At 39.0% G+C, this 12,255-nt stretch overlaps 1 protein-coding gene and 1 pseudogene across 2 annotated transcripts in view; one reads left to right on the plus strand and one right to left on the minus strand.

Moving 5' to 3' along the window:
• The window catches only part of CCDC112 (coiled-coil domain containing 112), a 30,464-nt gene extending 19,621 nt beyond the window's left edge, over window positions 1–10,843 (minus strand). The window contains exon 1 of the mRNA XM_081232960.1: window positions 10,590–10,843. Coding sequence (XP_081089086.1) covers window positions 10,590–10,706 — 117 coding nt within the window. The 5' untranslated portion in view covers window positions 10,707–10,843. The remainder of the gene's footprint in view (window positions 1–10,589) is intronic.
• Window positions 10,844–12,081: 1,238 nt separating this feature from the next.
• The window catches only part of LOC308616342 (GTP:AMP phosphotransferase AK3, mitochondrial-like), a 101,362-nt pseudogene continuing 101,188 nt past the window's right edge, over window positions 12,082–12,255 (plus strand). The window contains exon 1 of the transcript in view: window positions 12,082–12,180. The product of the transcript in view is annotated as a GTP:AMP phosphotransferase AK3, mitochondrial-like (transcript). The remainder of the gene's footprint in view (window positions 12,181–12,255) is intronic.

Consider the following 12,255-nt stretch of genomic DNA (forward strand, 5'->3'; position numbering starts at 1 on the left):
TTTATTTTTGAGTTGTAAGAGTTATTTATATATTTTAGTTATGTCCTTATCAAAATATGATTTGTAAATATTTTCTCCCATTCTCTGAGCTGTCTTTTCACCTTCTTGAGAATGTCCTTTGAAGCACAGAGTTTTAAATTTTGATGAAGTCCCATTTATTGTATCTTCAGTTGCTTGTGCATTAGATGTCATATAGAAGACACCATTGCCTAATTAAAGGTCATGAGGACTTACATCTAAGTTTTCTTCTAAGAGTTTTACAGTTTTATCTCTCACATTTTGGTTTCTAATCCATTTTGAGTTAATTTTTATATGTGGTGTGTGGGAGAAGTCCAACTTCACTCTTTTGTATGTGAATACACCATCTGTTGAAAAGACTATTCTTTCCTTATTGAATTATATTAGCACCCTTGTTGAAAATCAATTGCCCACAATGTAAGGGTTTACTCTTAACTCTCACTGGTATGCCTATCCTTGTGCCAGTACCATACTGTTTGATTACTGTAGCTTCATAGTAAACTCTGAAATTAAGAAGTGGGAGTTCTCCAACTTTGTTCTTTTTCAAGATTGTTTTGACTATTTTGGGTCCCTTGAATTTCCCATATGAATTTTAGGATCAGATTGACAGTTTATGCAAAAAAAACAAAAAAAGGCAGCTGAGATTCTGACAGGGATTGCATTGAATCTGTAAATCAATTTGGGGAGTACTGCCATCTCACGAATATTAAGTCTTCATATTCATCAACACAAAACATTCGTTTAGGTAGGTTTTCTTTAATTTCTCTCAATGATGTTTCTGAGTTTTCGAAACATATGTTTCAAAAACTTAAATGTGTTGCACTTCTTTTGCTAAATTCATTCCTATGTATTTTATTCTTCATTATACTATGGAATATTAAATTTTTTAAATTGAAGTATAGTTGATTTACAGTATTGTGTTAGTTTAGATGTACAGCAAAATGATTCTTACATTTTTTTCAGATTCTTTTCAATTATAGGTTATTACAAGATATTGAATATAGTTCCCTGTGCTATACAGTAAATCTCTGTTGTTTATCTATTTTACATATAGTGGTATGTATTATTAATCCCATACTCCTAATTTATCCCTGCTCCCCCTCTTTCCCCTTTGGTAACCATACGTTTTTTGTTGTTTTTGTTTTTAATGTGAGTCTGTTTCTGTCTTGTAAAAATTCATCTGTATTATTTTTTAGATTCCGCATATAAGCAATATCATATACTATTTGTCTTTCTCTGTCTGACTTACTTCGCTCAGTATGATAATCTCTAGGTCCATCTGTGTTGCTGCAAATGGCAATATTTCATTCTTTTTTATTGCTGAGTAATACTCCAAAATGGCACTATTTTCTTAATTTCATTTTTGAATGGTCCATTACTACTGTATAGAAGTACAACTGATTTTTGTACATTGCTCTTGTTTCCTGCAAGTTCCTGCAAACAGCTGAACTTGTTTATTAGCTCTAATAGTTTTTTTGGAGGATTAGTTAGGATTTTTTATATACAAGATCATGTCATCTTCAAATAAGGATAGTTTTATTTCTTCTTTTCCAATCTGAATGCTTTTTGTTTTTCTTGCCTAGTTGCCTGGCTAGAATCTCCAGTGAATAAAGTGGTGAGAGTGGATATTCTTGTCTTATTCCTGATCTTATGGGGAAGTCTTCAATCTTTTGTCATTAAGTATTATGTTAGAGGTTGGGGTTTCATAGATGCCTTTAACAGGCAGAGGGGTTTCCTTCTATTGCTAACTTGTTGAATATTTTTAGCATGAAAGAGTGCTGGATTTTTTCAGTTGCTGTTTCTGCATCTATTGAGATGATCACATGGTTTTTGTCCTTTATTCTATTAATATGTTCTATTATGTTGATTGATTTTCATATGCCTGGAATAAATCCCAACTAATCATGGTGTAAAATCCTCCTCTGTGTTGTTAGGTTTGGCTTGATAGTGTTTTGTTGAGAATCTTTGCATTTGTATGCATAAGAGATACTGATCTGTTATTTTCTTTCTTGTGATGTCTAATTTTGGTATCAAGGTTAACAATGGCCTTATAGAATGAGTTGAGAAGTGTCCTCTTCTCTATTTTATGAAAGAAATTGGTTATGAACCAAAAAAACCCTGACATTTATATTTACCTCTACATTTGTCTTTATTATTATATATTATAAATATATTTATATATACCTTTATTATATTACCTTATATTATCGTACATTACCTTTATTATTATATACCTTTACATTATACTGACTTTTATATTTACCTCTATATTTACCTTTACCAGTACTCTTTATTGATATTATTCTTCATTTGGGTTTGAATTATTACCTAGTATCTTTTTGCTTTTGCTCAAAGGACTTCCTTTAGTATTCCTTGTAGGGCAGATATGCTGGCAATGAATCCTCTCAGTTTTTTAAAATCTGGGATTGTCTAAATTTCTCCATTTTTTTCACTAAAGATTTTTACATTTTACTTGAGAAATGTGTGTAGAGAATACAATTAAAAATTTTTTTTCATTAGTTTATAAGTATAATAAAATATTGATCATATGGGGAAATTATGTTTAGCTGAGGAAAATATGCTCCAATCCTGAGAAGTACTATACAGTTGACCCCTGAACAATACAGATTTGAAGCAGGTGCACTTATACACAGATTTTTTCCAATAAATATACTGGAAAAAATTTTGGAGATTTGTGACAATTTGAAAAAACAGACGAATCACACAGCCTTAGAAATATCAAAAAAATTAAGAAAAAGTTAGGTATGTCATGAATGCATGAAATATATGTAGATACTAGTCTATCCTTACATAGGCATAAGGTGAGTGACAGTCATATAAAATTAATAATGCGTTAGTTTTCTTACTGTTTTATAACTTTGCTTTCAAAGAATTACATTACCGTACAGTATGCTTTTCTCTCTCTTAATTGGAGAAAGTGCTTAGCAGCCTATCATCACAGGTAAGTGGTTTTTGAAAAAAATGGAACAATGTTCCCAGTGTTACATTATGAATATGATGATAATATTGTATGCCATAAAAATTTTATAATGATTCATTCATTGGTGCATAGGCTAGGCTACTGTGAAGCAAATGTATCGACTATATTAGGCTACCATAAAGCAATCATATTGCTGCTTCTTCATTATCAGTCCATGGACCATTATATTTGTAAATAAATATGAATTTCTTCTTCACATTATGTTTTCATTTTTGATGTCTAGTGTTAGTAATACATACAACATCTATAGTGTTTTGTATAAAACAATACTGATGTAGATACTGACTGGCAATTCATCTTATAAACAAATCACGTAAACTTACAGTATCGATAAGTACAGTACAGTACTGTTAATGTATTTTTGCCTCCTTATGATTTTCTTAGTAACATTTTACTTTCTCTAGCCTATTTAATTGTAACAATACAGTATAATGACTTACAAAATGTGTTAATTGACCAAAAGATCAACAGTAGGCTATTAGTAGTTAGGTTTTCGAGGAGTCAAAAGCTATACCTAGATTTCTGACTATGCAGGGATTAGTGCCTCTAACCCTCCTGTTGTTTAAGGGTCAAGTGCACTTACTTGCTCTAGTTATGTGAATTCCAGGGATGTGGACTTCTAGGAGAATTTACATGGGAGCCAATAGAGGACCTGTGCATATGTTTTCAATTTTCCATAGTCTACCATTATTCATTATATTTTACTGCCATTATATTTTGGGGACAATAGAGTGAAGATGTCCTTATAAGTAGTGGCAGCAAATTTTGTAACCTAGGTTTCCATTTTATATGTTTTTTATGAAAAATAACTTGGCAAACAATAAAGTCTTTGGGTTTTACTAGGCTGTAAGGGATAAAACTATCTATATTTTTAACAAATCAACTCACTTAGAGCTTGAGTTAGCATGTTTCATTGGCAGAAACACTATGCTGGAAACAGAGCCTCTATTGAGATGTATATCTAATAATAGAAATCGAGGCAAATTATTTAATATCTTTAAGTCTCAACTTTATTTTTAAAGTTATTTTTAAAATATATATGAAAATATTTTATTAAACTCCAAGCTCCCTTTGAATTCCAATCTCCTTTGATATTTAAATTGAGATATAATAGACATATAATATTAGTTTCAGATGTATAATATGATTCAATATTTGTATATATTGCAAAATGCTCACCACAAGTCTACTTAGCACCCATTACCAGAGTTACAAATTGTTTTTCTTGTGATGAGAACTTTTTAGATCTACTCTCTTAGCAACTACTGTTAACTAGTCACCATGCTGTACATTACATCCCCAGGACTTATTTATTTTATAACTAAGTTTGTACCTTTTGACTACCTTTATCCATTTTTCCCAGCCCCTATCCCCTGCCTCTGACAACCACCAACCTGTTCTTTGTATCTATGAGTTTAATTTTTTTTTTTAGATTCCACATTTAAGTGAGATCATATGGTATTTGTCTTTCTCTGTCTGACTTATTTCACTTGACATAATGTCCTCAAGGTCCATCCACATTTTTGTAAATGGCAAGATTTCCTTCTTTTTATGGCTGAATAGTATTCCAGTGGTGTGTGTGTGTGTATATTTTCTTTATCCATTCATCATTAGTGGTCATAGGTTGCTTCCATTTCTTGGCTATTGTAAATAATGCTACAGTGAACACTGGGGTGCATGTATCTTTTCAAGTTAGTGTTTTCATTTCCTTCAGATAAATACCCAGAATCAGAATTGCTGGATCATATCGTAGTTCTATTTTTAATTATTTGAGGAACCCCCATACTGTTTTCCAGAGAGGCTAAACCAATTTATATCCCTACCAACAGCGCACAAGGGTTCACTTTTCTCCACATCCTCACCAACACTTGTTATTTCTTGTCCCTTTGATAACAGCTATTCTAAAATGTGCAGTTTTGATTTGCATTTCCCTGATGATTAATGATGCTGAGCATCTTTTCATGTACCTGTTGGTCACCTGTATGTCTTCTTGAGGAAAATGCCTATTCAGTTCCTTTGCCCATTTTCCAATCTGATTTGATTTTTTTTTTTTTTGCTATTGAGTTGTACAAGTATATACTTTGGATATTAACTCCTTATATGACTTGCAAATGTTTTCTCTCGTTCAGTACATTGTCTTTTCATTTTGTTGATGTTTTTAGTTTGATGTAGTCTCCTTCATTTTTAGACCATTATTTTTCTGGACACAGAATTCTTGGTTGAGAGTCCTTTTCTTTCAGCATTTTGACTATGTCTATCATTCCATGCCTTTGGAGTCCAAGGTTTCTGTTGAGAAACCAGTTTTTACTGAGGATCCCTTGTATGTGTTGAGTTGCTTCTCTGTTGGTGCTTTCAAGATTTTCTTTTTGTCTTAGTCTTTTCTACAGTTTGATCATGACATGTCTAGGTATGGATCTCTCTGAGTTTATTCTACTTGGAGTTCACTGAGTTCCAACAATGTATAGATTCATATTTCACCCATCATTTCTTCAAATATTCTTTTCCCCCCTTTTCTCTTTCCTCTCCTTCTGGGACTCTCATTAGCTGTGACACTTGATGGTATCTCACAGGTCTCTAAGGCTCTGTTCATTTTTCTTTGTTCTTTTTTTCTTTCTGTTCCTCAGTCTGGATAATCTGAACTGACCTATCTTCTGCCAGCTCAAATCTAGTGTTCGAGTCCCTCTAGTGAATTGAGTTCTTGTATTTTTTAACTCCAAAATTTCTATTTGATTCTTTTATTATAATTTTTCTCTTTATAGATATTTTCTATTTGGTGAGACACCATTCTCATAGTTTGTTTTATTTCTTTAGAAATGGTTTCCTTTAGATTTTTGAACATATTTAAAGTAGATGATTTAAAGTCTTTGTCTATTATGTCCAACATTTGGTCATCTTAAGGGACAGTTTCTTTTTACTGTTCTTTTTTTTTTTAATTCTTCTGTGTGTGGACCATACTTTCTTGTTTCTTTGCACATCTCATAATTCGTCTGTCAAATACTCAACACTTGGGCTTCCCTGGTGGCACAGTGGTTGAGAGTCCGCCTGCCGATGCAGGGGACACGGGTTCATGTCCTGGTCTGGGAAGATCCCACATGCCACGGAGCAGCTAGGCCTGTGAGCCATGGCCGCTGAGCCTGTGCGTCCAGAGCCTGTGCTCTGCAACAGGAGAGGCCACAACAGTGAGAGGCCCGCGTACCACAAAAATAAATAAATAAATAAATACTCAACACTTTTAATAATATAATGTGGCAACTCTGAAAATGAGATTCTTTCCCCTCTCCAAGGTTTGTTGTTGTCACTGTTTGTTTTCTGAACCAATTCAGTAAAGTCTGTATTCTTTGTTTGTGTGGCACTGAAATCCCTGTTTTGTTAGCTTAGTTGTCAGTGAACAATTGGTTGGTCAAATATTTTCTTAGATGTCTTGAACCAATTAAGTCCCCAGTCTTTGCTGAGGTGGTCTAAGTACATGCTGGAGCATGCCATCAGTACTCGGGCAAGCAGTTTAAAACTCTACTTTAGCCTTCACTTCCTGTTGCACAGAGTTTCAAGACCAGCCAAAGGTGAGAGCTCAGGCCTTCTTAGGCCTTCTCTGGTTTCCTATTTCCTATCACTACTATAACAAACTTACCAAAGATTAGTTTACCACAAACGTAGAGCCTTAAACAACACAAATTTATTCTCTTACAATTCTGGAGGTCAAGTCTAAAATTAAGGTGTTGGCAGGATTGTGTTCTTTCTGGAGATTCAGAGGAGAATCTATTACTTCCTTACCTTTTTTTCAGCTTTTAGAGGCCACCTTCATTCCTTGGCTCACGGCCCCTTCCTCACATAACTTCACCCTCTTGCTTCCACTGTTACCTCTCCTACTGGTTCTGATCCTCCTGCTTCCCTCTTACACGGACCTTTGTGAATATATCAGCCCACCCAGATAAACTCCCCATCTCAAGATCCTCAATTTAATCATATCTGCAAAGTTCCTTTAATCATGTAAGGTCACATATTCACAGGTGCAGGGGATTAGGATGTGACTATCCTTGAGGGGGGAGGGAGATTCTGCACTCTACCACACACACACAGCCCTATTCATGTGTGTGATCTTCTAGAGGAAATCCACTTTGAATAATCATTTAAAGTCAGAAAAGTAATGTGCTTATTACTGAAGGACCACTCCAGGCAGCCAAATGCCATAAAATACAAGTCATCACAGGAAGGTCATTAGAAACAAATCAAACAGAAGACACAGCTCTATCTTGGTACAAAACCAGAACATACACTAGTGTGATACTGCTAGAGATACTTCAAAAAAGTTATAATTCAGCTGCTGGAAAGATCAAGAGGGAAAGGGCATCTGAGAGGACAATCAAGAGATTCATAGTCTTCGGCCCTGAAAGGCAATGGCTGAGGAGAATTATGGACAAATAATATATAAGCATTAAAATGCATAGATAGGGTACATTATTTCTTTCCAAAATGAATGAGAAATTTATGGGATTCCACACTCTATGGAGGTTGTAAAATAAAACACAATACAAAATAGTTCTAAAACTTCAAAGATAATTATTCCAAAATAATTTAAGGAAACAGTTATGGACTGAATTATCACCCCCCAAATTCACAGGTTGAGGCCCTAGATTTGGAGGAAGTAATTAAGGTTAAATGGGATCATAAGGATAGAGTCCTAATCCATTAGGACTGGTGTCCTTATAAAAAGAGGAAGAGGGCTTCCCTGGTGGTGCAGTGGTTGAGAGTCCGCCTGCCAATGCAGGGGACACGGGTTTGTGCCCTGGTCCGGGAAGATCCCATGTGCTGCAGAGCGGCTGGCCCCGTGAGCCGTGGCCACCAAGCCTGCGCGTCCGGAGCCTGTGCTCCACAACAGGAGAGGCCACAACAGTGAGAGACCCGTGTATCGCAAAAAAAAAAAAAAAGGAAGAGACACCAGAAAACTCTCTCTCTCTGCATGTGCACATGTGAGGACACAGCAAGAAGGTGACTGTCTACAAGCCAGAAACTAACCTTGACAGCACCTTGATCTTGGACTTCCCAGCCTGCAAAATGGTAAAAAAGTAAACTTCTGTCATTTAAGCCATTCAGTCTGTGGTATTTTGTTATGGAAGCCCTAGCAGGCTAATATAGGAACTTTAGATATTTTGGCAGACATCTCTAATATCATGAGGAAAATTATCTCTTCTCAGGAAAACATTAGTTGGTTTCACTGTTAGAGTCAATAGGAATACTCATTCATGAAATCCTATGACAAATATCCAAGCTCAGTGGTAGGCTGTAGAATTTGAGTGTATAGTGTGTATGTGTGTGTGTGTCTGTGTGTATGTGGTATGTTGGGGGGAATACACAGAAGGATAACACATAGTTAAACTCCTCAAAAAGCACAGTATGGTACAGTAGAGATTCTAATTGTTTTTTTTTTTTTTAAACCCAAACACCCTTGAGAAATTCTACCTCACTACTGCTGTGACTGTCAACCATGAGGCTCTGCCTTCCCTAAAACTGGTGAGAGGGTATAAAGCAGGGTGTCTCAACCTCAGCACTACTGATATTTTTGACCAGGTAATTTTTTGTTTTGGGGGAGCTGTCCTTTGGCCTGTACCCACTAGATGCTAGGAGCACACACAAACACCCCACGGTCCACCTGCAGCTGTGACAACCAAAACTGTCTCCAGACATTGCTGAATGTGAGAAACCGATGTCACAGTTGAAACAACTCCACAGGTGATTCTAATCCAACACCAAGGAAGACAAACCTCTGAGAATCACTGTAGTCAGCAAGAGTGTGCATCAGTAACAGTATTAGGCAACTTGTGACAAATGCAAACCAGGAGGTTAAACATGGTTATAAGAATTTGGAGAACAAATCATTTTCAACTAAAGTAAGCCAGAAAGGTTTCATGGAGAGAGCCACCAAGAGGACTAAAACTAAAAGGGCCATACATTTAAAAAAAAGATTTTTAAAGTATTTTAAATATATCTGAAAAAAATGTATCTATTATGTATTTTTCTGTATTTTATATTTTTTTCCTGAGACATTTGGGCCAGAGTTAGAATAATAAATGCAGAGGATGTGTGAGAAAACTTGTCTGAGGTGGAATTTCTTGAATTTCTTGAAACAGGTAAAGACACTGTATTTCCTTAGAGGAAGAAAATGATAGAAGCTGTCCTCAGCTCATAACAGCCTCCTTTCAGGTTTGGACTAATCCACAAATACTTAATGAGCATCTGCTATGTTCCTGGACTAAAGAGGCACAGCTTTTGGTGCTGGGAATACAACAGTGAATAAACTTCCAAAAGTTTCTTCCCTCATAGAGGGCAGGGTTTTACGTTCCCAAGCAGGGTGGAGAAAAATTAAAAAGTGAGCATAAAATATGTAATATGTTATATGGTAATAAATGCTATGGAGAAAAACAAAACCAGAAAAGACAACAGGGTGTGCTGGGTAGGGGGATTCAGTAAGGGGAGGTCAAGGAAAGAATCACTGAGCTGATGGCATTTATCTGAAGGCGGTGATGGTGCTGGCCATGAGACCACGAGGAAAGAGATTCCAAGCAGAGGGAACAGCAACTGCAAAAATCCTGAGGGAGGAGTGTGCTCCACCTGTCTGAAGGACCACCAGGAAGCCAGTATGGCTGCAGCAGACTCAGAGCAGGGGACTGGGGATGAGGTGACAGGGAGGCGGTAGGGGCAGCTCAGAGGCCCTGTGGACCACGGTAAAAACGTCTGCTTTTACTCTGAGGGATCTGAGCAGACAAGTGTCATTACTGGACTCAATCACCTGACTGTTGAGAATACTTCAGGAAGGCAAGAGTGGAAGAATAGAAACCAACTAGGAAAGTATTTCTGCTGGGGGAGAAATGATGGTGTGGACCACCATGTGAGGTGGTGAGAAGAGTGGGATTCTGGACTTATTCCAAAGGTAGAGCAGACAGGAACTGCCCATGCTCTGGGGTGTGGGCTGTGAGAAAAGGAGAGGTGTCAAGATCTGTGACCTGAGCAGCTGGATCCAACAATTCTCCTTGGGGGATCCTCTGGTCCTCACTGCAGAGAAATGGGTCCTGAGAAGATCTCTGGAAACACATCAGCCTCAGACCATCCCATGTTTGACTCCTCCTTGTGTTCCCAGCGCTGATACAATAATAGAGCAGCCACCAGTCACTGGGCACCGAATCTCTCTCCAACCAAGCATTGTACCAGGGGCTTCCCAGACAATGTGCACGGCTCGGGAAGCTGCATTTTATCAGTTCCAACGTTTAGAGAAGAAACTGAGTCACCGAGAGGTTAAATATGTTCCTATCACACGCTAGGAAGAGGCAGAGCCAGCGTTTCCACCCAGATCTTCCTACACTCCAAAACCACAAGACAGGCGGCTCCGTAAAAGCAGTTAAACGCACAAGCGAACAAAGCGAAACGCTGGCATGTGCCAGGCCCCGAGCAAAGGGAGGCTAACACCGCGCCTCCCGCCTCCCGGGGCCGCGCTACAGGGCACACCTGTTCAGCCTGGGGCCCCGTCCAGCCTCTGGCGCCTGCAGCCCCCCGGCCCACGTCTGCCTCCTCCATTTACCTGTTGCAGCACAGGCGTTGCTCCCACGCGGGTCCCGGTGGCCGCGCCCGCCCCCGCCACAGCCCCCGCTACAGCTGTGGCCGCCGCCGCCACCACGACCGTTGTCAGGGCGGCCATCTTTCCACGCAGAGCCGCTCGGTGCGCTGCGGCCCCCCAGGCCTGGGGTGGAGGGGTTCGGGCGTGGGGAGAACCTGGCTCTGCCGGGGCAGCAGGGATACCCCGCCAGGGAGAACGCTGCCGAGATGTGGGGCGGGGCCGGAGCGCAGGGCGGGGCGGGAGTGCAGGGCGGAGGTGGGCCGCGGTGCAAGGCGGGGCGGGGTCGGGATAAGGGCGGGGCCCGAGCGCGGGCCGGTGGCGGGCTCGGCTTCGCTGTGCTCTGCGGCGCTGTTGTATTACAGTGCACGTTATCTACTCTTTATTTGGCAAAAAATCTTTCTCCCCGGCCCCTGTCCCCTAACCACCGGGAAAATTCATTGTTTTTCACTGTCCTTAAATTTATTCGTGTTATATATAGATATATGATATACACAGATATCTATATATCCATAGAGAGATATACTTTACATAATAGAACTTCTTTCTAGGTTTCTACTAAGTTCTGGTGAAACTGAGTCTAAAGTAAAAAACATTATTGATGAGCCTGAACAATATATTTCACATTTTCAAACAAAACAGAGCATGCCCTACACTATCAGATATCAGACGCAGGGATGTCACACTCCCTAGGACTTGGCCATTGAGAAGAGAGACTCCAAAGATACAGTGTTGGGAAGGTGGAGAAAAGCCAGAGATGACTCCTGCAGTCAAGGCGTTGGCAACCAGTGGCAATTCAGCTGATTTGTGGATGCATTGCGTTTTCCTCCTTTAAAGGAATGTATTCATCCATTCATCGATTCATTAATTCAATCAATATCCAGCTGCTACTATATGCCAGACCTTGAGAATTAACTGTTGAATTAGACACACACATGAAGTTCCTTGTCTCCAAACTCCTACCAGGGAATTCAAACAAGTAAACAAACAGGGTGTTTATCATGCACTTACTTTGTGCCAGTACTGTTCTAAACAATCTAGTGAAGTAGGTACTATTATTTTCATTTCACAGATAATGTTAAGTAACACAAGACCATATACAAGTAGGAACTGGGATACAAGCCTAGCTGGCCTAACTCCAGAGACCATCCTGGTAGAGATGTTAAACAGGCAGATGGAGCCCAGGAAAGAGACTAGAGTTAAATATATGAATTTGGTCTTCATCTCCATGTAGAAAACATCTTAAAAAGTGAACGAGATCACTCAGGGAGAGTATAAATTGAAGTCTGGGAACTGAGGCCTAGAGCCCTCCAACACAGATGACACAGACAGGAGGAGTTGACAGGAGAGGTCTGTGAGAAAGGAGGAAAGCCGGAATCCTATGGAAGAAAGTGATTCAAGAATGATCAACTGTGTGGTCTGCTGCCCAGAGGTTGAGTGACATGAAAACAGACAGCGGATGGTTGGATTTGACAATGAGGAGGCCACTGGCCACCCTGACAAGAGCACTGTCGGTGGGGTGGTGAGCCTGGCTGAGACAGTTGAGGAGACGATGAAGGTGAGGGGTAGAAATGATACCTTTAGACAACTATTTTGATGATTCTGTGATGCAGGTGATCAGTGAAATGAGGTG

This window comes from Mesoplodon bidens (genome assembly GCF_964165515.1).
Source record: "Mesoplodon bidens genome assembly, chromosome: 4".
NCBI lineage: Eukaryota > Metazoa > Chordata > Mammalia > Artiodactyla > Ziphiidae > Mesoplodon > Mesoplodon bidens.